At 45.6% G+C, this 27,699-nt stretch overlaps 1 protein-coding gene across 1 annotated transcript; it reads right to left on the reverse strand.

Annotated features, from left to right (window-relative positions):
* Window positions 1–178: 178 nt before the first annotated feature.
* Window positions 179–27,699, reverse strand: cadm2b (cell adhesion molecule 2b). The gene is made up of 10 exons (XM_076146205.1): window positions 27,624–27,699; window positions 26,508–26,657; window positions 15,248–15,400; window positions 13,644–13,781; window positions 8,277–8,435; window positions 7,897–7,987; window positions 7,612–7,790; window positions 2,598–2,624; window positions 793–915; window positions 179–708 (listed from the first exon to the last, which is right to left on the reverse strand). The coding sequence occupies exons 1-10, from the start codon at window positions 27,697–27,699 to the stop codon at window positions 590–592; spliced, it is 1,215 nt and encodes a 404-aa protein (XP_076002320.1). The 3' UTR covers window positions 179–589.

The raw sequence follows: 27,699 nt of genomic DNA on the forward strand, positions 1-27,699 counted from the left end.
TCTCGACTCGTACTGAATCCTGAGACAATAAACAGTTTGTATGTTTCCCTCTCCGTGTTAGTCCTCAGACTTTGTGCTTTATTTTTCTAGCGCGTTCTCTGTTGTTACAAATCAACAGGGTAAGAAAAAGCTGAACTCAATGCAGGAAACGTATAGATGAAGCTGAGAGGAGCCGATTCCAGCTAAAGACAATCGCAGAGACAGTGCTGCTATGCTATGTTTTGTGTCTGGTCGCTTCAAGTTTTGTTTTTACCCCCCTTTCTTTAAAATTTGTCCGACGAGAGCATTTGATAGGTCGATGTGTGCAGAATGGTTTTTAAAAAGCTTTTCCAAATTTAGCTGAAGCGCATTTTGTAGTTTGTGATACAAAAACAAAAACAAACCAACATACAAACAAACTCATAAACCTTTGGATAGAATCCCAAATGGTACAAAGCTTACACACACTACAAAGGGAGATGGCGACATTTTGAAATCAAGCATAATTTCCTTGCATGAGCTAAAAAAACCCAAAAGAGTCAAATTCAAACCGATCATGTAGCGACACCGAGGCAGCTTCAGATTTGCATGTCTGCTGTCAGAGAGAAGTCTAGATAAAGTACTCCTTCTTCTCCTCTGCATGCACATGGTTTCCCTCAGCGTTGATGATGGCCGTGTCTGCGTCCGGGGCGTCCTCTGCTCCTTTGGCCTCATGCGTTAAGTACGTCCCTGTAGACACATGCATCAGTGTCATGGTGACACACAAATACAGGGATTTACCTCCAAGCAAACAAGCTCAAGTCCTCTATTTACCTTTATGTCTAGCCAGATATCGTCCGAGAACGATTATCAAACACAAGGTGATGAAGACCACGACTGCAACGACGCCGCCGATTAAAGCGTGGTCAGGTCCGTGCTGTCCTAAAGCGTTGGGGTCTGAAAGGAGATGGAGAGGAGGGAGGAGGAAGAGGAAGAGTGGGAAAATAGTATTACCGCCTGAAAGCTGCTTTGCCACTGTTATTTATTTTTTATCTTTGTTGGCACAAAAATAATCCAGGTGTAGCTTTTACACTTGTGAACGAAGCGTGACGGTCCCGTGTGAGCCTCTGCCACTTTTAGAAGCAAACCCCACGTCCCCGCTTTGAAGTGCTTAAATTGGGGCACATAACAAGGCAAAATGCTCGCACAAATCAAAAACCCTGGCACCGGGAACAACCATGCGCTACTAAAACAGACGTGTAGCTCTGAGTGGCATTTTTTTTAACGCTATCTTTTGTTTTCTCCTTGCCGGCTATCATAGCAACGCTCTTAAAAAGGATCAGTAAAAAAAAAAAAAAGTGGTATTTATTATTTAACGGGAGGCATCCTGAGGTCAGAGTGTGTGTGCCGAAGGCCTTTGTGTCTGTCCTGCAGTAAACTGCCTTTACTGTGCACCTCGCCTGCTCTCATTATCTCAACTTGATGAATGGCTGTGGCTTGGGCTCAGTTTTGCAAAGTGACCCTGAGAAAATGACGGCGGCGATGTTCCCTGCAAACCTTGTTAAACTCATCTGTTAACAGGAAGCAAACCCTCATTTCCAGCGGCTGAAAGTGCGGGGCGGTAAAAAGAGAGATGAGGTCGTGAAACATGCAGTTTGTTCACAGTTAGTCCATGCAGAATCCAAACCACCATGGCTGTTTTAATCAGGGACTTCCAATTAACTCCCCTTCCAAGGTTGCATGTCAATGGGCAAAATGATCTGTACAGGCGATTCCACAGTCAACAAGGAGCATAAGCAACTTTCATATCACACAGGGGTAAAGTTTGCTAAATTGCATTCCTACAGCTTTAACATTAACACGTGCGTCAACAAGCCTAACTCTTATCGCAGCAGATCGTTAAGCTTTGGGGCGTAAACAGATTGTGTTTTCCTATATAAACTCGCACACAACTGCAAAAAAAAAACAAGCAAATTCCAGATAAACCACGTCTGCCGTCACATTGTTTTGAAAAATCAGAACATCTGAACAAGAACCAGGCGAGGAAATCAATCACCCTCTTAGCTTTAATTAGTCTTATCTGCTGTTAAATTAATAATACACCATCTAGAAATCCTGTTTCCTTCCCCACAACCACAACCCCATATCGATCCAGGCAGCGTGGCACACATGGACAGCATAGCAAACTAAACCAGGGAGGAACAATGGAGGAAAGAGAAGCCATTTTGAATCCAGAATATATATGGACAGAAATATGAGAGCTTCCAGAGAGAAGTTTGGACTTTGCCCATCTGTTGGCTGTAACCACAACAAAGAATTCAATATTGACAGGGACATAATCTCCAGCATGGCTCCACTCTGGATAAAGCCCGATCTCCCTTTTTGTTTTCATTGTGCAAAGACAAACCAAAGCAGAGACATATTGTGTGATAACTTATGCAGCCTGTGACATGGCTGGAGAGCGAGGGGCGGGAGGAGAGAGAGGCTGGCGTCAGCAGGGTGAGCATCCATGCATGCTGATGGTTTGGCTCATGCTGGGTGGAGGCCATGATGTGTCTTGACCCGGATCCAGATCCAGCATCACACACTGCAAATCTGGCTTGGAATGATTATCTAAGAACTGGCAGTGGAATATTTACCTGTTGTAGCCCCTGGTAAGTCTTTGGCTGTTGCCATGGTTGCAGACAGTGACAGCAGAAAGGGGAGACGAGGGGAACAACACCATGATAAAAAAGCCACCATAAAAGTTTTGAAAGCAACACTGGAAATTAGCATGATCTTGTTTGAGCTTTTACTTTGACAGCGTGCAGAAACAGTGAGACAAAGCAAAGCTTGTGTCAGAGCCAAATGCATGCAGAACTCCAGAACACACTAGAACTGTTCAGGGCCACGAGGAGCGAAGCACCAGATTCATCCACAAAGGCGTCGCGATAGAACAAAGGAGGCCGTGCTGACATTTTCCTGCGTGTAGCCGGAAGCTTGACGTTATTAATTCAGAGGAAACACGTTTCCCTGGGAGCTCTTCATGTTCTTTCAGATAGAAGCTCACAGCGCCCCAGAACGCCTCATTCACTTTGTACCTGAAAATCCAACAATCGTTACACAAAAGACCGATCGATAAAACTTCATATCATCTGTGCTTTACATTTACGAGCGCGATTAATCACACTGAGGGAGCACGGAGCCATACAGTAACTCAGAGGGGTCGCAGGTTCTTTTCCCTCCTCAAATCCACGAGGTGATTTTTTTATTCGGTTGCATTTGTTAGCAGCTCCAAACGTTATTAATGTCTTTCAATGAAACCTGGTGGGCAGGTTGGACATGATCCAGGTGAGAGGCCGTTAGATTTTAGTGCCGCTCAGCCTGATGGTGGCGCTGTAATAAGTCATAGAGGTGATCTCCTCCCCCCCTGGACTCCTTGTGTGTGTCCTCATCCATCCACACAGGCCACACTCCAACTAGACCTGCCGCCATTTTGAATTCCTTCCGAGTCCGCCTACAATTCTGTCGCAATGGTTTGCATGTAGAACATCTGGACCGAGCCGGACAGATGTTTGAGCATTGTTTTATTTATATTGAATTATATATTTGCTATTGTTGTCTGCCTAAGTTGAATGGGCGTGGCTTATTGTTCACAAAGTGCCGTACCTTAAGGTGGAATTAGTCTTATGTAACCCAACCTGGTGGACTCATGGAAGAATCAATGGACCTGATGGTGGCGCTTTAACAAACACTGTTACATTTAGCTTCCTGAAACGGCAGAATGAAGCGTTTGTTTGTCAGCAGGGGGAGGAGGGTTATCACTGTAGAGTCAATCAGCCTTGGCAAAGGTATGTGCTCTGAGGGCCTTATAGTTGTTAGACGGAGTAACAAACTAGCAAAAGTTGAGGTTGACGCCTATCAGTAAGTAAGTAGCAGCCACAGGGCCGTGAGTAGTTTGACTTCTGTAGCATGTTGATGTCGTCATGTAAAGGGTTAAAGTGTGTTTAATCACACTCGTTAAAGTGATTGTTTGATGAGCATCTGTCCGTGTTGATGGCCTGATGCAGCTGGACCGTCAGACGCCCTAATAAAGCATCTTTACAGCTCTGCTGCCTGTCTGCTGCTACCTGTCTACGGCGCTGCTCATCATGCTAACATGTTTGCTCCCCACAAGCTCACAAAACATAAACATCATATCTTCTATTAATTAGCGACTCTGTTCCGTATCACACATTGTAACTCACACCTACAGTCTCTGCAAGTTGTCTCATCAGCAACCAACAATAAAGCTGATCAGAGAGCAATAAAGCTGCTGCAGAGGAAAACACTGCTGCAGAGGAGAGAGAGAGAGAGAGAGAGAGAGAGAGAGAGAGAGAGAGAGAGAGAGAGAGAGAGAGAGAGAGAGAGAGAGAGAGAGAGAGAGAGAGAGAGAGAGAGAGAGAGAGAGAGAGAGAGAGAGAGAGAGAGAGAGAGAGAGAGAGAGAGAGAGAGAGAGAGAGAGAGAGAGAGAGAGAGAGAGAGAGAGAGAGAGAGCTGAATTCATCAAGTAAAACATTGCTATTTTCTAGCTCAAAGCCTGGCTGTTAGCTCATCAATCATCAGCTGTGTGTTTAGACTCATGTTTGTGAGTGCGTGGAGCGTTGGGGGAGGGGCGCGGGAGGGTGCGGGCGTACCTGCGGACGCAGCTGTGACTGCGTGTGCTTGATGTGGTGGGGTTGGTATTAGCAGACTGGAAGAATGGAGGCTAGAGGGAGGCAGGGGAGCTGGAGATGGAGGCACTAAGGTGATGACGTCTGCTAAATGAAACAGAAACAATGGGGAACAAAAACAAACCACTGCACAGGGAACAAGCTTAACATGAGAAAAACTTACAGGGAAATCAAATAGCACAAATCAATCCCTTCATGTGGATTTTAAAAAACCTGGTCGGAGCAAATACAGGCAAAGTAACAAAGCTGTGCGAGGCAACAAAGTACAGGAGATGCACAAATAGCTCCGCTTCTGAAAGAGTTCATTCTTTCAGACATATTTGTAGGGGACAAGGATGAGTCACACATGAAAGACTCATATAGCCCACATCTAACCTTTTGAAATAAGAGCAGTTGATGGTGGCCGGTAAATGGACATACAGTTCATGCACACAGGAAACGCTCCAAGAAAGGCTGAGAAAGGGAATTCTCTTGAACTTATTTCCCAGAAAACAGCTCTGCCCCTAAACAGAGACCAGCTGATCAAATAAAACACTTCTGTGACTAATTTGATATTTAAAATGATGCTTCTATGAGTCATTAGCATAGCGCTTGTAGTTTTTGGTTCAATCCCATCTCCAACCCCAAATAGCTGCTCAGACAAATTAACTTTGAACCATATTGCTGCCTGGAACACTTCTTCTTTCCTTCTTTTGAGAGCGTGGCTGTTAACTACATCCTGTTTAAGGGAAACGAGACGATGGCCTACAGGAGGGGGACGACATGATCGCCCTGAAACGTTACGACAACATAAATGATGTCGAAGCGTGGGTTGTCTTATAGCCGGAAAGTGTGGAGAATCTTTATGTCTGTCATTTCCTTTCCTAACCCTCTGCTGGGCTCAGGCTGATCCTGCCCTGATGTCAGAGTCTGGCTGTCTAGCATCAAAATATCACCCACAAGTTGTGTAGATGATTTTGTTTGTTAGCTTTATGTGGCCTGGACACTGATAGGATCCGGTCGCACGCATGCTAACATCCACCAGGGGGCAGTAACAAATCGGTTCCGGAGTGAATGATGTGATCAGTGCATCGCTCAGTCCTCTCCAGTAGAAAGTAAAAGCTTATTAAAATAATCATGCTTACACAGTGAAGTGACACATGAGAGGTGAGAAACAAGCTTTGCAGACAGACACGCTGATTTCCCCCAGTGTTTATATTTACGACGACGCCTTATTACACAAATACAAACCTCTCATACATCTCAAGACGGCACAATTATCACTCCCTACTTTATCTGGCATAGTTCAGTGAGGAGCAGAACTGCAGCCGGTGATAAATCGAGGCCGAGCGATGACATTTATTGCTTCTCAGCTCTCCTGTCATTAGCAAATTAGGCTCGGAGGCTGAGACGATCCAAAGAGACCGGGTAAGTGTTCAGTCAGACAGACTGTCACCATGAGCTAGGATGAGTCTGTTAGCTGCTCAATGGGTTTCGCGTTTGTATTCTTCCTCAAAGTTCCACATATTTCTGTCATTTTTGGCTGAAATGACAAAGCTAAACCTAAACTAATCCCTTATTTTCACTTGAATTAACAATAATATTCATAAACGCTTCCAAGCTGTCAGTGTGAGGGATGGAATTTCAGTTCACGGCGGAAAACACAACGTCACAAGACACTGAGGCGACTAAAGCCGCGAGGAAGAGTGCGTTCTCCTCCTCTTCCCCTCGCTCTTCCTCCTCTGTCACAACCCGACAGAGACGTCACTACATTGATGAACTGCTGGCGAGCTTGAATAAGTCCGTAGCCTGAGCCGCATCCTTCCCTAACAAACTGCACACTCAAGCGGAATTGTTTAATTAGCAATCACGGAAACAAATAAATCCAAGTTGTATTTTAGCATCGGGCCCCATTTTGGTATTCTGACTTTGCTTTATTTGCTAAACATTATAAGCGTGTGCTGCGGAGCACTTAATGATCCGTCTCCTGCACCACGCTGTCTTTACTTTCTCAGCCCATCCATCGTCTTGGGATTAATTTATCTCTTCTTCAGGCAGGTCTCACACGCCGGATTCTGCATCCTTAACACTTTTCCTCTTATAGGAAGAATCTAAAGTGAAACCTGTGTGTGTGTGTGTGTGTGTGTGTGTGTGTGTGTGTGTGTGTGTGTGTGTGTGTGTGTGTGTGTGTGTGTGTGTGTGTGTGTGTGTGTGTGTGTGTGTGTGTGTGTAGCGTAGTGAACTTATCTGGATTGTCCTGCAGCACTACAAAGATAAGACGGGCGGATTCTCCAGGCAATAGATTCACTTCCTTGTAGTTCCTGCTTGACCAGAGCTCTTAAGATTTATTTGTGTACTTTTACTATTATTACCTTTAATTTAGCAGTTTTTGAATAATAAATGAGCATTTATGGCCGGTTGTTGTTGTTTCTCCTTTTTGTTTCTGGAGTAGATTCGGTTTAAAGTTCATTGTTTTGGATTGATCACCGAAAAAAAAAAAGACTCCCGATTGTTTTTCTTGTTTTTTTTTTTGGTCAGAGATTTTTTTATGTCACCACCAACCCGGTGCTCCCTGCTGCTGCCAGGGGACACTGTTCAACATATTTTTTTAGAAAAACACGAGGTCCTCAAGAGGCAGAGAGAGCTCAGACTGCGCTTCTGGTAAAAGAAGAAGTGGAGAGAAAAATTGAGAGAAAACACAAACAAACTGCTAATTATGCCCCAAAGTTTGCTCAAGAAAATAAATAAAACAAAATAGGAGAAGAGTTTCCACTGTGGACTTTAGACTTCTGATTTTCCCCAAACATTTTCCTTGAACACACTCCGACTGTCTTCAGCAGTCACTTCTGATGACGCTGATCTTTGAAGGACCATTATTTAGCTTTAGGGCTCATTCATTGCTCGGCTTGAACACCATTTTTGCTGCGGAGGTTGAACATGAAACAGCATCAGAAGCCATCCTCCGTACTACTGAGGTACCCACCATATACAAACAGTATGTACTCTGCACTGCTGGTCCCGAGGTGGTTGCTGGCCTCGCAGCGGTATGTGCCATTGTCTGTTTTGTTTAGTGTGGTGATGGTTAGTTCCCTGCCCTCCACGATCATACGCTCAATGTCTGGCAGCTCTCCTCCATCTTTAGACCACAGCACCGGTTCAGGTCTGACAAAGAAAACACAGACCGTATGTAGAAAGGTATCCTCTCCCTCACACTCCCTCATGGCGTCATTTCTGAATGTGAAGTCTAGTTTCTTCCTATGACACTTACATCGGGTTGCCATTTGAAACACACTCCAATTTGAAGTATTGCCCTTCCTGTGGAATAATCAGTGAATGTGTGATCTTCAGATGGGGAGCGTCTGAAAAGAAGAGACAAACAATCCAGTGCCATGACAGATCTCTGTGTTTACGGCTTCACCTCCAACACTGACAGAGTAGTGCAGTAGTTAGCTCTCTTACCCAGCAGGCAGCTCTTGGATCCCTGTTCTGCCTTCCCACTAATCCCTTACCTGAAACCTAATCCTGCACTAATCCTGAGCAAATGCAAAGCTAAACCTGCAGACATAAATGTAATCTCAATCCTCGTATTTCTTCTCAATGCTAATCTCAGGTCTAATCCAGCTTTGTGGTGTGTATGACTGTACTCACAGTGGACCTCCAGCACCTCGGTTGTCATGTAGGGGTTGGAGAGTGAGACGTGTTCCACGCTGCAGGTGTAGGCCACGCCGTCGTCCCGTCTGTCCACCTGGAACTGGAGGCTGCTCCTCACTGTGAAGGATTTTCCTGTGGCATTCACCTCCTTAGTGCCTGCAGAGAGAGAGAGAGAGAGAGAGAGAGAGAGAGAGATAGAGAGAGAGAATCCGCAGCATTGAAAGAGAATGATCCCTTGTTATTATGGTGCAGTTTAGACTTTTCTGAATGATTCTGGAAGGGAAGCGTGGATGAGAGCGACTGGCTTGTATATTAAGTAAAAAGCGGAGAAACATGACATTTTATTTCAAGATACTACTTTTCTGACATTGACAGAAGCGATGTTGTTGTTTTTTCCTCTCCACGTCTCCTTTGAGGGAGAGAACTCGTGGCCTTTGAAAGTCGAGTCAAAGTAGAGTGAACACTGAGGGAAGTGCAGTACGAGCTCTGCCTCGGTTGGTTGGGTGTGTTTCCTCCTGGAGGACCATCTCTCAAACAATCCCGTCAACACAAACCAGCCCACACTCACACTGGCAGAGTGTGTGGAGTGGAGTTCTATCGCTCCAGACTCACTCCTGCTGTGTTTGCTCTGCCCTACACCGTGTCCACACTCAGACCCAGATCATCCTGGGCCTGGATCGTGTGCTGGCTGCTGTGTCGGCTCTGGGCCCTCATCACCACCAGGAGGATATTGTGTTTAAAACCTCTAGATTGACATTAAGTACATAAGCAAGTGTGTGAGCCACTGCGTGCATAGACGTGTGTATTGTTCAAATGGAGTCCTGGCCTTAATCTTAAAATGCTGTAGGAAAATATCTCCTTCTCCATAAAAAGGGATTTGGTTGCAGCTTAAACCAAAGTGTAGAGTAATTCCTCTGCACATATTGCATCATTCTTATGCTTGAAATTCCTCTAACGCAGCATAAAGATAAACACAGACACCTGTACTGTAAGATCGGCTGTATTAGGATCCAAAATAAGCAGAGACAGAAGGCGTCGGAGGAGGAGGAGGAAGAGGAGGAGGAGGCAGGATGCTTCTGTTTGTCTCAGCCAGGCAGCCGGAGCTCAAGTGAATCAAGGGAATGTTTTCAATGATCATCTCTGAGAAGGTTCTTTTCTTCCTGTCCTGCCTGAGATGTATGCAGAATAAAGAGCGTGTTAGGAAGGCCCAGTTCTCAGGTGTGAATAATTGTGGCTTAGTGTGGACGGCAGGTTAAATACGGCAACGAAAACATGCAGCTTTACTCTGGAAGCTGCAGAACAAACCAAAGCAAACCTGACAAACTCCTCCACTCCATCCTTCCCTGGAGTTCCTGTCCATACAAACACACACTCACAGTTCATTCGAAGTGTTCTTGCTCTCAGTGAAATAGGAAATCAGTTTTGGGAAGCTATAATAGTCAGATACACAGCTTTTAACCCCTTATGAGCTGAGGAACATAAGTGTTCCTGCCTGCTATCGGAGGCTGGAGCACTGTGGAGTAACTCTCCTCCTCCATCTCTTTTATAGATGTGCTTTGGTTAAATGGTTGCAGACTCTCTTTTAATCTGCCGTCTCTTTGCTCCGGATCGTTACTGATACTGTGATGAGAGAAGATTTTCACACCAAACCACATTAGCTTTCAAACCAGCCGACTCTTATCAATAAATACATCACAAATGAATTCTTTTGGGGGAATATCACATCTCACTTCATTTGGAGCAAACAGGAAACATGAGCGTAAAAGACCTTGTACTTTACCCAGAAGTACAGAGGAGTGAAAGGAAATGCCTCTGTGGCATCAAACACAAATCTCTCTAGCTTTTCCTCTCATTCGCCAAGTCGCCCCCAGCATCAATACTGCCACAGTGAGGCTGTCACTCTCTTTCAAGTCGGCTGCTAGCATCGCCAGAAAACCTGCCGAGGCAGCTTTCGTAAGATGGTGAATGTGCACAGGTGCAGCGGCTTTGAACCGGGATCCTAAGGAGCAAAGCAAATCCACATTCAGGAAGCAGAGGGGGGGAACTCCTCTAATCTTCACCTTGGTGAGGCTGCGGCTAGAAGAGTCTCAGTGATGGGCTTTTACCGCTCCCATCAGATACATGTGGAAATATGAAATATAGGTAATATAATAGATGATCTGGGGTTGTATGTGTTTTGGTGACGTGTGCGTTGTTGTCTCCAGCCTCAGAGGAATCAGTGTTATTGATTTAGCAGCATGTTTCTGATGCATGAGGGCATCAAACATGCATCTCCACTTATTTTTTATATTTCCCCTTTTGATGTCCAATAGAAGGCGTTCATCTATCGCCTGCTGAGCCATTATTAGTTGGCTGATGTGTAATTAGGGCTGGAAATGTTTACAGAAACAACCCTGGTGTTTTTGTGTTTCAGGATTTGGCCTGATCTCTCAATTAATGTCAACTGCTCTTTTAGTGTGAACACGAGCCGTTTTGCCAGATTTTACACTCGTTTAAGCCTAATTTCACATCCTGAACAGCTTATTTATATATCTACATGTGATTGTTGTTTGGTAGTGTGAAGATGCAGAAAACAGGAGGAAGCTGCTAATTACAGCTTTGTTGGTGGAGCGGAGGCTGAGTTCCTGTGTGAGACCATGACCTCACTGTGTTCAGAGGGTCAATCTGCCTCTCTGGAGTTTAGACTCTCTGACTGACCTGTTAAGATATTAAACCTTTAACCGTTTACTGTTAGTACACAAAACAAACCAATTACAGAAGACAAGCACTTTGACTGAACGTGCTTTAAAAGATTAAAGATCAGAATCGCTCTGTGTGGCAGCTGTTTCCTGTTTATTCCAACATGTTATGATTGATGATTAAAAAAATGTAACAGCCTATAATCAATTGAGTGATTTCAGATGATTAAAGGGAAAAACACTTGAGTGATTTGACTTTGAAGGCAGCTTGGAGCAGCACTGACTCTTTATTGCCTTATTAACACTTCATCTAACTCCAAAGTGATGATAATAAGAACAAAATGTATTCTGTAGTCTACATGTCTTGTCTAATTCTGCATATTGACTGAGCCCTTGTGTGTTTGTGGCCACTTAATGCACACAAACAAAGTGACAGTGGGTGGAATGAAGCGATGCCTGGCTGCCATTTTGTGACACATGTAATTTAGCAAACACACTATTTGACATCAGGTGACAGTCGCAGTCGTAGCTTTGTAAATGCTGTGTACTTCTAATATGAATTGTTGAAAAACAAATCATCAGAGCATGAAGTCAATGTGTCATGTTTCTGCCATCACACCTGCTGATGTGACGCAGGTTTGCGTCGCGGCGGCCCGGTGGGAGAGATTTGAATGACAGCCGACACTGGAGGCGATGATTTGCCAGAGACGACTCATTGGTAACAGCACAGCCGCACTAAAGAAGACTTTAACGCCGCATCTACTAGAGATTTAGATCCTCAGCGCTGATTGGCATCTCTCCTCTTTGACACTTTGACATGGAAATGAAGGTTTCAGGTTGATCCCTCCAGTCTCTACTTCTTTATCTCTCTTTGACTTTACATTGAACCAGGACTGTATATCATTATATATTTATACGTTTCTTAAGTATCCTCTGAGCAGCTTTGTAAATCCCCCTGATTTAGGCAGGAGGTAAGGGGTTAAATATTTGTTCCCCCCCCCCAAAACATGAAATTTCCAACTATTTGGACACCGATGGAGAGTTGGTGCTTGTTAGGTTCAGATCATCTACACACAGCAGATTTAGGAGGAGAGATTAAACGTATATGCAGCATCGTTGGTGAGCAGGAGGGAGAACATCTGCTTTAAGTGTAATATAATAATGTTTCTATTCCATTAAAGTGCATTCTCTCTTACATTACAAGTCTTGATTGGTCACAGATGACGTTGAAACATCTCAGCAATGCCCAAGATGATACATTAGTGAAGCACATGTCTATCAAGAGGGAAATCCATCCTCAGTAGATTCATGAAACAAGGTTCCTATTGTGAGACCGAGTGTGTTTGATACACTGAGATACATTCACAAGTTTGGTAGCAGAGCCAAATCGGAGCTAAAGCCAAAGTTATCGGTCAAAGTTGTTGGTCATTGTTATTGAGCAGGAGACAGAAATGAGTCTAATGCGTAGGCGACTCCAGACTTCAAAGTAGCTTGAGGCCTATCTTCTCCTCTCACATATATTCCGGTGACATCCAGCGAGAAAGCGATCATTCCAGTGGCTCTTCAGATGGACAGGCTGCCTGCTGGTGATGCTGTGTGCCAGATTACCGCTGGCCTTTCACAGCTCCCTACGTGCATGTCATTCCAACAAGAAAACTTCATATCCCAGCCGCTCAGCCATCAATCACGGCGCCACGTCGGGCAGACACAGACGGAACCGCCGCGAAAAAAGAAGCTCTGTGGTGCAAATCTTCAATAAAGAGCAACTGTCACACCCAGACTCCACAGCAGGCTGGAGAACATTAAAGAGCTCGGCACAGCTTAGCTCCGCCATCAAATTGAGGAGAAATACTTCTTCTGTTCTGTGATGTTGTTTTTTGGAGGGAGAAATAATTAGGTGAGAAAGGCTATAAAAACACAATGTGCTGAGCTTCACACACTTTGGGGGAAAAAAAGGTATAAAAAGCAAATGCTTGTAAGGCAAACTGCATAAACTGTAGGGATGTGAGCTAGAACTTCCGGTTTAGTGAGATCAGCAGCCTTAATATCTCACCATCTGCTTCCTAATGCAGCGTCTCTGTCAGTACTGTTCTGCCTGGATGCAGGGGCTTATGGGGGTCTTCCTGACCGCGCAGGCTTGTGTCCTCATATTTGATTGTTTAATGGGGCTCGTCTGTCGTCTCAGGCGGCTGTTTCAGCAGAAAAACACCTGCGTGGCTTTTTATTGGTCGACCACACGACATCGAGCGTGGAGGCGGACGGGGGCTGATGGGTAAAGAAACGCATCCCCTCGAAGACTACTACAGATTTATTGATGTGATGTTTGTTCGTGTGGGGAAGTTGTGGTCGGTTTATTGTTCTTGTACTTGTGATCAACCAAGGACATCAGCGGCACTTAAGTTGTCTCTTGCAGTTTGCTCATTGATCCGAAACTTGGGTCTTTGCTTTTGTGTCAGATAGTGAGATACAGCAACTCCCAAGTCCAGTAAGTAAGGATTGTGCAGTTGCCATAGAGAGATAGAAGTATTGGCAGTGAACCCATGATGGAGGGAGGGCGGGGCGGGGGTGTGATACCCACACACACAGAGTACAAAGGAGCACGGCGCTCAGAACCCACTTGGCAGTAATGATGACGCTAAGAGGCTACAAGTGGAGTCACCATGAGGAGTCCACTCCACAAACCCACCTTGGACCTCTTTGTCGTTCCGGAACCAGCGCAGGACGGCAGCGGGTTTGCTGCCTGACGTGGTGCAGGTCAGGGTGATGACGTCGCCCTCCATGGCCGGCTTAGTGAATCCGGTGATCTCGGGTCTCACTGGTACTCCTGGGATAAATGTAGAACACAACACAGCTGATACATGTGCAGAATCTGAATCAGGAGTCTCACACCTTCGTTAGACATGTTCTGAAGTCATAAAGAGAATAGAACCTGTGTCTGTTTCACCCAGTTTAGATGTTCTGACCTGATTAGTTATAAATATCTTCTTAATTATGGTATTTGTTACTGGGATGATCCTAATTTTACAAAATCTTCCCATTACCAATGTGAACAAAGCTTTATTAGTATCATGGAACATTTAGAACTCAGATTTAGTCTCTGGTTGATGAGTTTCTGCAGTCAGAACCTCTCAGCCTGGGAGTGACAGCAGGCTTCAGTCCATACATGCACAGATGTGATCTACACACACCATAATACACACTCAATATAAACAATACAGATAAACTGAAATAGCACAACACTGTATCTGGTGTGTGTTTGTTTGATGACTCACCATGAGTGTGTGTGACATCAGGGCGAGAGTATCGGTGCGTAAACATATCGAGCTTCTTCTGTAGCTGTGTGTTTGCGTTCTTAAACTGCTCTTTGAACTATTCCGTGTCTGAACTACTGAGAGGACTGAACCCACCGCTCCGAGTTGCGCTACCGTGCGATGATTTGTTGCGATGAAGTCAAATGTTGAAAGAAGATAATGAATGCAGGTGCTTGAGTTTTGTCTCTTTGCCCTGTCCGACATTTCATGTTGGCACAAACACTTCACAATTTCATATTTCGACTGAGATACGCTGGATCGAACCCACTCAGACACTTTAAAACGGCGTTAAAATGATTGAGTGATGCATGATTCAACCTGCCACGACTGGACAGCTGCTCTCCAGTCCAATGTGAGCCAGGGCGAGCAAATGAGGGGAGAGAGAGAGACGGAGAGAGAGAGAGAGAGAGAGAGGAGCCGCTATCGAGCTTCCTCACCTCTCCATCACTGTGGCACCGGCATCAATAAATTAGACTAAACAGAAACACAGCGAGCGCAGGGAAACTACACAGTGTACAACGAATTACAAAGCCACAACTCTGCGCCGTTGTGCGACGTAATATACAGCTGTTATTCTTCGCTTAGTTAGATTCAAACTAAGTCTGTTAGTGTCGCTCCCCCCTCTCTCTTCCTTTCATATAAATAAACTCCATTCATATGAAAATTGGTTGGGCGCTTTGTGCAGAGACATAACGTAAAGCAACAAGGCTGCCTGTCATCCTTTCTTCCTGCATGCCCGGGCAAAATGTAAGACACACATTTTGTTTTCCTCCATTGTGACGAATCCCTTGTGAAGACAGATAACAGAACAACAAAATGTGACGGGATTCTTAGAGGCTGAAAACGCGATGGGAACGTTTTCACAGACGGGGCCGGAGGAGGGGGGAGGGGAGGGTGTGTGTGTGTGTGTGTGTGTGTGGGGGGGGGGGGGGGGGTGTGTGTGTGTGTGTGTGTGTGTGGGGGGGGGGTGTGTACTCACCCAGAACGGTGAGGAAGGCCTTGGTGGTCTTGACAGGCATGGTGAAGAGTGAGCAGGTGTACTGGCCCTCGTCTGACAGGCTGACGTCACCGATCCTGATGGTGAGCTCCTGCCACGAGGCTCGGATCAGTTCGATTCTGTTGTCCCTCAGGGCTTAGGGAGGGAAAGAGGACAGAAAGTATCACAGAGAGCACCGAGCTGCATCCTCAGCAGGTGACGACAACAACACAGGCCACCGGGTTTAAGTGCTGCCAGAGGACGGGGAAACAGAGCTTGAAGAAGATTCAGTGTTCCTGCGAAAGGCTTCATCAGTCCTAAACAGTGTGGCAAAAGGTCTCAGTCCTTCCTCCCACCTGGCAGAGCCGCCGCCCACACACGGACCGCCTCTGCCCACAGGGTTCATATCAGCCGATGACAAAAGCAGATGACATTTACAAGAACATAGAGCGGCTGACTGTCCATCCATTCATTCCCTGTATCCACCTACATATGCAGGGCCACACACATGGAGCCTGCGGGTGGAAGTCAAGCAGACGACGGCTGATGGCATCAAACCTGCTGTAAGGCATCAGTGCTTACCGCTGATCCCACATGTGGACCCGTGCTTCCTGTTAGTTCACACCGGTGTCTGGCGCCGCTAACACATTCTGCAGTCAACAGCTCAAAATAGTTGCATTTGTTTCAGATTTGCATTCTGGGCCGAGAGTCTTATTCACAGCCAGTGAGCATTCTGAGGGCATCGGCTGGAAGCAGCCGAGCGGAACAGCAGAATACGTTTATACTTCTAGATTATAATATTTATTTAGCCAGTCACTTACATTGCATTGATATTGATTTACACTCCAAGACTTTCAGCAGCAGCTTCTACCGTCGACACAGTGAGGAACAACACTGTGAGCCGACAGGACGTAGAAACAGAAACATTCAGCCGCGCATGCAGGGGAATAAGTAGAAGGTGGAGAAACAGGCGCTGGCAGACAGGAGAGAACGCTGAGAGAAAGATCATACAGTAATAATATGTGCTTGTAAAAGTACAAATTGTACAGAACAGTTACTATCAGAGACAACAACATGTACTGGAGACGTATGGACAACACTTTGGAGAAGATTCTGTAAGGAAAAACTGCACCAGAAAAGTCAATTAATAAACAAAAAATGAGGCATCTCCACTTCCATTTCTCATTTGTGTGTGTGTCCAAACTCTAATTAGCCATAAACTCTTTGACGTCAGTTAAAGCACGCCGTGTTCCTCTACAGACAAAAACAGCAGAAACAATGTCGACCTCTTCATTATTATTTTCCTTAGAAAGCAGCTTTGCACTTTGACGTATGAAGGACAAATTCAGTGAAAGGTAAAATGTGCGTGAATCCCTTGAACACTCTCTCTTTGGTGTTTTCAGATGTGATCCAGCCCCACAAAGGCGGAGGAGTCACGCTGCTAAGCCGGGGAAAGGTCACCTCAGACGTGTCACCTCATGCATTTTTAAACCCAGAATCACCTGCTGCAACAAATGACCAACCAGAGGGCGGCCAGACAAAATGCCCTTCATTGAATAAATTAAAGTTTCTTAATCCGCGCTCCCTTTAGGCTCGGCCGGCTCGCTCTCCCCCGACGCTCCTGCCGACAAAGTCATTTGAACTTCTATCCGATTTGAGCGACACGGGGACAAACGTGGCGAAATGCAGCAGGAGTAGGTCTTGATTAGGATTTAAACAACGTGTAAAGTGGCGCCCTATCAGATAAAAGAGGCCGCCTCTATGAAGATCATTCATCACCGGCTCCATTCACGTCTGATTCCAGCGATAAACACGGCGGCGGCGCTGACATGTAATACAGACTGGGATTGGATTGGCTGCAGTGGTTATTAGATTTACACAGACGTAGGTCATTATCAACAATGCTGCTCTTCTGCTTCAATTACAGCGTATCATTCCCCCATCATTATCTTATAATCACACACACGCTCAGATTGATTGGCTGGAGAGATATCCATGTCCCCGAGAAGTTTCTTAATAGAGACCCTTTGTTATTTAAGAGTAAAGAGTAGCCTAAATAATAAAAACAATCTTTCATGCCAGAATTAGAATTTAAAAACAAGCTGTGGCATCAGAGAGAGGCGCTTTATTAGGCGCTGCGGGACTTAATACACACATCTGATCGTCTTACTGTAGCAAACGCCGTGCTGAAACAAAGCTGCCTGATGTTCTTTGTAGTTAAGCGTCCTCGCCGCCAGAGCTTTGAGAGGCCCAGAGGCGCTGGCACAACACAGCGAAACCTTTTGGTGGATGGATGCATTGGAGAGGTGATGGGGTCTAAGCAAACACCATATGGGAACACAAACGATATGGAGTAGAGGCGGGGAGGATCAAAGCTTCAGACGAGATGACATACTTCCCTTTGCTCAGGCTCCTCTATCTCTCCAGTGCACAGAGGAAAGAGCGAGAGAATGGGGGGGTTGAGCGTGGCTTTTGTACTTCTTATCCCCCCTATAACTGGAGTCTAAGCACCTCAGAGAAGCTGGTAAATGTTCTGACTCTATCCTAAGAACGATCAGTTGAGGAGAAGAATCTGACACTTTGGGTTAAATCCCAAACAAAGGCTGTAGAAAGCAAAGCCCTCAATAATTTCAAGTGAAATCTACACCCGGTACATTTCTCTGTCTGTATCTGGTGAACAATGCTGTGTAGGATCTGTAACAGAGCAGAGCTAAATCATATCTGTGTCAGCTCCTGAAATACTAAAGCCAACAGTTTGAATTCCCATCGTGGCTGAGAAATGACTTAGAAACAAAGGATGGACTTGGAAGCTGCGTTTTTGCTCGACAGCTGCTGGCACAACACAGCATGTGGGTCAATGACATATTGATAGAATGAGATGTACGGAGGTTTGAATAACCCAAAGACAAGTGTTATCTATTACTCAAAGAGCATATGGCCGGGAAGGCGCTCTGCTAGGATCCAATCCAGGCTTCGGGGCCCCGGATTGTGGGAAGATCTGTCACAATCAGACCCAAATGCCAGCGGCTGACAAAGCGTTTTTCCAGGTGCTTTAGGAAATCAATGTGATGAAAAGGTTCATTTCCCCCAAACCCCAGATAGCTCCTGTGCTGTTCATTCTGCTTAGAAGGAAGCATAAATCTGCACCCTGACCTTGTGTGTGCTACAGCCTTGCAGCATGGCAGCTTAATGTGCAGTACATCTCCGGTGATGGAGGCCTTACCAAGGCTGTCTCAAATCAGTGAAACTGACACCCCGGCCTGAACCCCCCGCCCAGTGATGCAAAGTAATGTTTGCTTTGCCTTCCCAGACACTCATTTGCACGACCAACCATGTCAGCAGAGGATCACTCTTCTCTCTCAGGTCGCCTCAGAGAACAATGTTAGATCCAAACTTAGCAATCTGGGTCAGAACAGCCGAGTGTGATCTGAGTGTCCGGCATCAAAGGCTTCAGCTCCGTCAGAGGTGGAACAGTGTGAACACGCTGTAACGTTGTGTTTGTTATTGCTGCTTTAACACCTCATCCAAAAATGGAAATACAAAGCTTTCACCTTAGAAAAGTGTTCTGCCCACTTTGTAGTATATTCAAGGTTTGAGTTAAAGGATTGCAGCTGCAGTAAACTCTTCAACCGCTTCTCCTTCACAGAGCTCTTGGGATAATGTCTAAAATACACTGAGCCCCGCAGCTCAAACCTGTTTTTTTTTATGCCTGATGACAGCCGAGTGCTGTTTAATCTGCAAAGTATCTTGTAGAACAGCCATCAGACAAATATGGCAGAGTAGAAAGCTGCACCAAATGAAAGTAGCTCAGATTTGTACTTGAGGACGGAGCCTGAGTAAATGTAGCGGCTCTGATGATGATGATGTGGTATTCTACTCTGTGCAGGAGAGGAGCTGCCAGTCTGGCTGGCTGGCGGCTACATTAGCTCTGTCCGCAGATAAAACCAGAAGCAGAGGAAGTGGAAGTGCACTCATCACAGCACATTCACTCCTGCACTCCACTGAGCAGCAGGCAGATGTTCACTGATGTTTCCAATCAAAAACCATGAAGTATCTGCCCACAGTCCGGGTAGAAAAGGACATTTTGCATCTAACCATTAGTCTTGGACGCCAGCCGGCAGCGCTGCCGTTCAGCCAGAATGCTTTACATCTGCAATGCTCACAGCCCGACTGGGCCACTTTTGCCGGGCCTGTAAACACTTTGAGCCAGTGCTGGAATGTGAAGGCAGAATCTGTCCTTCAGCAAGAACACAGGGCCCTAGCGCAGCCCCCCTCCCGCCCCACACACACATTTTCCCCAGCCAGGGGGCTCCACTCTTTGCAATTAGAGCGTGTGTGTGCTGCTGGCTGTGTGCGGCTCGCTCAGTGACTGTGTGGGCTATTCTGGATGCGTGCCAGGGCTAGCGGAGCAGGCAGGGGGCTCTTTCCCACCACACATGCGCCTGCAATTAAGAGAAGGAAAGGGCCTTGTTCCAGAGGGCCATTGTTCCTGCCTGCACTCTCAGAGATCCCATGGAGCAGATGCTTCTCAAATTGGACTAATTTCCAGCGCGTGAGGGAGGAATGGAAAGAAGAAGGAATTCTTACAGCGGCTAGGTTACATTCCCTCTTCGAGTGGTGAATAATGAGGCTGAATATATTTGAGTGTGTCCGTTTCCAACACGCTGACACGAGCTTCATCCGGCAGCGCCAGAACTTTCTCTGCCTTTTGAGTCGTTTTGCTCCAGACCAATTGATTTTCTTTTTTTATTAAGACGAGTGAAACACGGCCAGAGTGGTGATGTCATTCTGCTGCCTCCCCTCCAAAGATCCCCTCCTAACTGTCTGAGGCGAGGTAAAGATGCAGCAGAACTCATGATGATGATAATGAGAGTGTCTCAAGGTAAACATCTAAAAGGAATTTAAATACAGATCTGCCTTTATTATTCCTCAAGTGCAAATATGTATTCACCGGCACGGGAGAGCGCCGTATAGCAGAGTGCTGAGAGGAGTTCATACCAGAGCGCCACCTTATATTAATGATAATGGTGGAGTATACAGAGCTATAATGGGATCTGCACAGCGCTGAAGGTAACCCAGTACACTTTCAGAGCCATTAGCGTCTGAAGGAAGACATTAGCTGCACCTGTGACCATGGAACGCTTCTTACGCTTGTATCTGGTGATAACTGACGTGCTCGCTCTCTTCTGATTGGCCAGCGGTGTCATTAAAAACTTCAATTATTAATTTCATGATAGAAATGACAGAAAATAACACAGAAGTTCTCTTCAAAGTCACAATTCCACAGTAGAGTGAAACATTAACTGATGGCTCCATCTTTACTTTTAAGCAATCGGCGTCTGACTTTAAAGTCTTGATGAGTTTTATGTAACACAATCCATTTGGACGGCCGGGTGTTTGCTTTGCGAGGGAGTGCTGTCCTCTAACTTAAGTGTATGATTTGAATACTTGTTCCGCCGCGGCACAAAAGTAAACACAACACTTGTCAGAACAAACCGGCTTTACTTTTTTTTTTACAAAGAAGCTGACGAGATAAGTGTCTCTTTCAGAGGGAAGCGCTTTTCTTTACTTAAGGGCAGAACACATGAGAAGCTGTGACTGATCAAGAAGAAAGGGGTGAATGGAGCCGTAATGACAGTCTGCACTCCACAACATATTCATCTCGCCGTTAACAGAAACTCTTTGTTTCGGCGAGCTCCCCAACGTGTCTGATGACAAAGATGTCACCTGTACGTCTCCTTATAAAATCAATTCCCTGCCGTCGTTTGCTTATCTCACGCTTTCATTAAAGCTGAATCTGGTGGTTAAAGTCAACGTCAAGGCAGAGAGGGACTTGTAGATACAGTAGATGACAAAGGTGAGCGTCCACTACACTCTGACGCCACACACACGCCGTCAAACGTGTGTTTACTGCGACGGCGGGTTAAACGCGCTTTCATTGGAGGCTTCCGGCAGTAATTGCATCCTTGGTAATTATGCTCCATTCTCTCAAGTTAATGAATGTTTTAATGCTCACATTAGAGCATTCATCTAGCACATAACAGCATTTTGATTACTACAAGCCAATTAAGATCAATTTTGCTTTGTGACCTTTATGATCCAAGCTGAATGCTCCAATTAAATGTCGTGAATGATGAACCATAAAGTGTTGGGAGATGGTGCTGAGATGAGGGGGAAATGATGTGGAATTTGCCACGGCGTGCGTTTACAGTACATCTGGCTTAATCGGCAGTATGAGTTCATGCGGTGTTTGATCAGCCTCGATCAAAAGAGCAATTTGTTAGCCGACTCTGACATGCAACCTGCAGTAGCTTCCCATTAATTGCATTATTCACATGCGCCGTATCTCACAAAAGGCTCTTGCTTCCCTCCAGGAATGTCATTACGATTCGCCACAGCATCACTTCTGAGGGTTTTATCCCTTTCCTGCAGACGCCAAAAAAAGTGAAGTAAATCATAATGAAGACAGCAAAGGACGGCTCTGTTCTCATTTGTCCTGCTCGGTAATAATAATAATTCATACCTCCGCAACATATAAAAGGATAATTCCACCAAAGACATAAGGCCAAAATCAATTTCTTCACAGTGGCAGCCCGCCGCCACCGCCGCCGTGCCGCCGCGCCGCTCGCCTTTGCAGTCTCCGCTAATTGGCCTAATGCATGAATGATGTCTTGGCCCGGCTATTAAAGTAATCTATCTCTGTTGTCTCGTGGTCCGGTGCCGGTAGCGACGGAGGGAATCTGCATGCCGGACTGTCTGATCCCCGCCACAGTGTAGGTTGAAGGCTCCGAGGTGGCGATGATCAACCAAGAATGGGATATACATAATGGATGAAGGGGGGGAATGTGCCAAGGAGCCAGCTGGCTTGATATAAGAGGAGGGATGTGTTCAGCTTTAGACAAATGTGCTGAGGCAGTCCAACCCATATGGATCAGCTTTGGGATTCTAGCAAGGTTAAAACTGTCTTGGAGCGCCGGGCGGTTTGACTGAGCAGCTTACGGAAGAGGAGAGGAGGAAAAAAACTCTTTCTTATCATTTACACGCTCACCAATGATACATTAGGCTATTGAGCTGTCACCTACACACTGTTTCCTTCGCTGCAGCCTCATCCCTTCTCCTCCCCTCCATGATAAGCTTTGACATTGCTGTGTAGATGAATTGTAGGTCACAGCTTCCAGGATGCGCTGCCAGGATTGTGTCGATCTGCAGACAAAACTGCTCATGACTTGATGTAACTAATAGGCAGCGATGAAAGAAGCAGTGGAGACCTGGAAGTCAACTTTCACTGCTAAAAGGAAAAGGACACCAAAGTAAAAGCATTGATAGGGAATATTCAGTATCTGTCACTTTAAATCACTGAGACCGGTTTGGGATATTTTCTCCCCTTATTCTGTTAGCAGACGACACTCTCCTTTACAAGTGTGTGTCATCATCATTCTGCTGAGATACTTTAGAAGGTAACAGATAAAAATTCATGCTAACTTCTCAACATCACGCTAAATAAGTGCCACCATAATTAAAGCTCCTTCACAAAGCTAATTTTGCGAACACGGTAATGAATTATCCAAAATGTTTTTAACGGGACAACTGCTGATTTCACACTGAGGGGAATTACTTTGATGGTGCCGGCAGAAGATTAGCGCTAAGAGCACATTAGCAGCAATGCTACAATAGCGACGGGAGGTAATGGACTTGTGAGGATGGCTAGAAAGCGCCAATGTTAAGAATGAGACTTAACTGTGTCATTAAACGCTTAAAGACTGAGGATCACACGCGTGTATGTTCTTAACAAACATCTCTTTGTTAGCTGGAGTGTTTGTTTACTGGCTGTTGCTCCACTATTGCGTAACGTCTCCACATAAATATGCATCTGCCCTATTTCAATTGATTTCTGCTTTTATCTGAAATGTGCCTGATGGAGCTAATGGCTACAAGCAAAGCACATTTGAGGAACTTAGAGTATTTTTCCCGTAACGCTTGGCAAATGATCAAACTGTAAACATTCTGTAAACGTCTCTGATGTTCACTCTCGCACTCGTCCCTCAGCGCTTTGGGACTGCCTGACCTTAATATGGTGAAACCTCCACATAGAGGTGCAAATGAAGGGAGACCGGGGCCAAACGGGGGAGCCGGGGCCAAACTGGGATTGATCCATAGACTCTGACAAACTCATTCACACCTACTGGCAATTTTGGAAGCTTCCAAGTCCATTTTTCTGTCTCCTCTGGGTGCTCCTGTTTCCTACTAAAGACACCGGCAGAACATCCCAGACTCCACACTTCACTTCACATGTCCTCCACGTGTCCGGCACAGCTGAACCCAGGAGCTGCAGGCTGAGGACACTCCATGTTCACGCTCGCTCCGGTCTTCTGTTAAAGCTGTCCAATTATGCAACCTTTAATTAGAACAGTCTTACCTTTACTCGCACACATTCTGTATGTTTCTGATCACTTTCACACATAATTACCTTCCCTGCTCAAAGCGCTGCTGTTAGAGACACCGGACTGGAGTTAAGGTATTCAGCGTCTTTGAAATTCAGGAATGGCACAGCAATCCCTCTCCTCCTCCTCCTCCTCCTCCTCCTCCTCGCCTGTTATTGCTACTCTTTTCATATTCTCATTTGTGAGACCTGAATTAAAATGGAACAAATTATATTCGGGGCAAAGATCAGATTTTGTCTTACTTTCCCCAGCAGCTGTCAAATCCAATTGATATAATAAGGATCTTCAGTGTCTGGACAGATGTTTCCTTTTTACTTCACCATCGCTGCTCAAAGGATTTAAAAAGGTCATTTTAATACTCTTCTCCTCCCTCACTATTTTATATCAAACTCTAAACACATGCAGACAGATGCCCTTATCTCTAATAATGAGCTTGAGGGAAGGAGCAAAAGTAGATTTGCTTAAAGAAGCCTCACAGAGCATTTTGTCTAATTTAAGACTGAACAGCAGATGCCTCTTTATCATCATTACCCGTCTTGAGGATCCAGAATGAAGAGCTGTAAAAACTGAATTGCTTAGGATTACAGACACACACACACACACACACACACACACACACACACACATACACACACAATGACAAACTCAAATTGTAAGGGGAGAGCGGGGGAACTCGCATGTTTGCCAGAGAAAATGGAGCACTTAGACAACGAGCACGAAGGGAAGGAAGTGAGTCGCAGGTAAAATAGCATTGCTTTCTCAGGATACAGTCGCCGTGCCAACACACGGCGGCTGCAGACTGTGAGAAGAAGGAAATACGACATACTGGCATTAATCTCATCTACTCAGTGACAGCAGTTTATGACTAGCTGTTCATTAGTGCCTGCCTCGGGCTCGGCCAATCTGCAGTGGGTTGTTGGATGGAAAGGAAGCATAGGGTTGGTTCTGACATATTTCATTGGCTCCTGCGAGAAAGACACAACAAACGGGGAGAGGGACGTTTGCTGCCTTCTGCCAAGCAATTAACTGGTGATTTGGCACAGCAGAGATTCCTTCCCAGGCTTCCCACCCTCTTCCTCACACGGAGCCGTGTTGTTCCACGCCTCCCGTTTCTCCCGACGGCCTCGCGGGCATTGTGTTAGTCGTGCCAATAAAGCTTTTTCACTCGGCTGTTTGGAGGGGGAGATGGAGAGGAAGCGTTCCTACACTTAGCCCGGGCAAACTTCAGCTCGCTTTTGCCCAGGAACGGGGGGGGGATTCAAACAGCTGCAACAGGAAAAAGGGCAAGTGAGCTGGCAGACGTCACGCTCCGGCAGCTCCACTCCACATTTACACGGAGATGCAGATTACACATTTATGTTAGGTATTCACAGGAGATGAGACGCCTGAGAAAACACACTTACCCCACTTCATTCCCACTCAAACAAATGACTTGGAGATAACGTTTAAATGATTCACCGCCTCTTTGAAGTACAAACAATGTGCAATCGAGTTTTTTTGTGGTTTGCCTGATTGAATTTTTTGATTCTCAAAATTAGCTGTGAAAAGTCAAATATTAAAATGTAACATGCGTCGGCCACCAGAGGATACAGAAAACTAACAATAACAAAAGAATGGATTTGCTTCGACGCCTTTTGCTTCGGTTTAAATCCTTTGGGCTCGTCGGCACAACAGTATCTGTTTAAGATTCAGTTAACTTTGCTTTAATTATATTTGGAAGTAATTTCATCTAATAAAACACCTTAGACCTCATTACTAAATCCAATCACTTGTGAGGAGAAAGTATTTCTTCAAATAAGACGCCAATTCTTTTTCTCTCCATTCATTCATCTTTCACCTTCTCTTCTCTGTCTCTCTCTCTCTCCCTGTCTTTCTCTCTCACTTACTCTCTCCCCTCGCTCTTTGTCTCTCTCTGTCTCTCTCTCTCTCCTTTTTCGTCTCTCTATCTCTCGCTCTCTGCCTCTCTCTCTTTGTCTCTGTCTCTCTCTCTCTGTCTCTCTCCCTCTTCCCCTCTCTCTCTCACTCTCTCTCTCTCTCTCTCTCTCTCTCTCTCTCTCTCTCTCTCTCTCTCTCTCTCTCTCTCTCTCTCTCTCTCCTGTCAATTGTTATTCAAATAAAAGTTCATCTTCAATCACTGAACCAATGATATTGTATTAGCAGCTACCGCATAGAATAAAACGGTTAATATGCGGCGGAGAAACATTAAAAGATGAAACCCCCCCCGACCATTACAGGAGCCGTCCAGTGTTCTACTCATTTTCACCGCAATTCCAATTTATCAACCGCAGACTTTTGCCACTTTTAAATTGGATTTGGCGAGTGTGAGAGCACATTATCATTCTTTGTGGCTCACGCCTTGTTTCACAAGGTTGCAACAGTCTGTTTCCTTGCAGAGTGACATGCAAACAGCCACACAAATATAGGGCAGCTACCATGCTAATTAGGCCCAATCATTTCACAATCCACAGGCACTGCACAGGGTTGTAAACAAGGCTGTCAGTGTTGCGTGATTACAAAAACTTCATTTCAAAAACACTTTTATTCAGTGTGGCTTGTACCCTGGGACATCAATGGAGGCATACATCTATTAACAGTCCGATTCCAGATTAAGGGAGAAAGTAAAAATCTCTGTAGTCTTTTGCCTCCACTCAGTCAAGCAGGATGCTCACAGCGGGCGAGGACACTTTTGTACATTCTGAGCTTGAAAAATTAATGAAGGCCACTGTGCCTAATGCAATCTAGCCCAGACATCTTTATCATCTCTCTATCATCTCATCATTTTATCATTAAAGCCATTACACCCAGACAGCAGCATTACTCACCTTTCTTGTCCCCAAAGAACAGGGTCTGTTGTGCAGGGTTTGACCACTGGAGGGAAGTGTTATCATTATAATCCACACGACAGGTCATGTTGGCTGAGCCCCCCTCCACCGCCGTCACATTCTGAGTTATGGGGAACTGACCTTGGCCACCTGTGGGATCAGGAGACAGAAGTGAGGTCACGGTCACATGATTGCCGTTCTGAAAATGGTTCTTACACTTCCCTCGGTTGAATCATGTTAATGTGAGATTCAGACTTGACACATTTCAGACTTGATGTTCTATCGTCATGTACCAGGACCGTATGAAGGCCTTGACAGCAGAGTAAACCAAATATGGCTTAATGGGTGCCTGTTCAACGTGGACTCCAGCCTTGGACAGCTGTCTGTGCTGGAAACACTGTTTCCCACACAGATAACAATGATGGGTTTCACTCTCCCAGAGTGTCTTCCTCACCGCCTTATTGCAGGGCCCTAATTGGTAGCATGGCCTAATTAGAGGTAGTCATGTTCTGCCGTGGAGTCTAGAACTGCAGCTGGGTGGTAAATTGACACATAATCCTAGACACTGTGAGCCTTCGATCCGAGCCACTGCCTTACCCTGAAACAGCGGCTCGTCTCAGTGTGCAGGAGACATCCAAATGAGGCCTAATCACCCGGCCTTGCTGGATTTTACCTTCTTATTTCACATTTGTACTTGTCGTCTGAACAAAGTCCCCTAATTACATCGCAGAGGCATTTCTATCCTGCGTGTCTTTTATTGAACTATGCCAACCTTCAAAAACAACCAACAATCTTTGTGGCAGACGGAGCGGAGCGAAGGCTGGATGAGTCTGAGCTGATTCACCTCTTTACCACAACACAACAACACAAGTGTGTCACACTTGTTTGGTTCATACTTGACAACAGGAAGGAGCAGATTTTCCTGAGAGCATGTCGTTGTACACAAGGTTTGTACACGTAGTCTCTTCATTTCACGAGTGGGCTTAGGCGTCCTCTCATAGCGGCACACGATGTGCCTGAGTATGAAGGTGACATTGTCTCTGCCTCTCAGGTACAGTTCACCACAGGGACGTTTCAACGAAGGGAGCAGCTGTCTGCCTCATTAGTCCAACTCACATGGGGATCCCAGGAAGCCGGGATGGCTAAAGGTCTGCAGACCTTCCTTGACCTTGACTGTCCTAATGGAGACCAT

This window comes from Genypterus blacodes, unplaced genomic scaffold (genome assembly GCF_046128005.1).
Source record: "Genypterus blacodes isolate CSIRO-AG114 ecotype Tasmania unplaced genomic scaffold, CSIRO-AGI_Gbla_v1 ptg000032l_1, whole genome shotgun sequence".
NCBI classification, from domain to species: domain Eukaryota; kingdom Metazoa; phylum Chordata; class Actinopteri; order Ophidiiformes; family Ophidiidae; genus Genypterus; species Genypterus blacodes.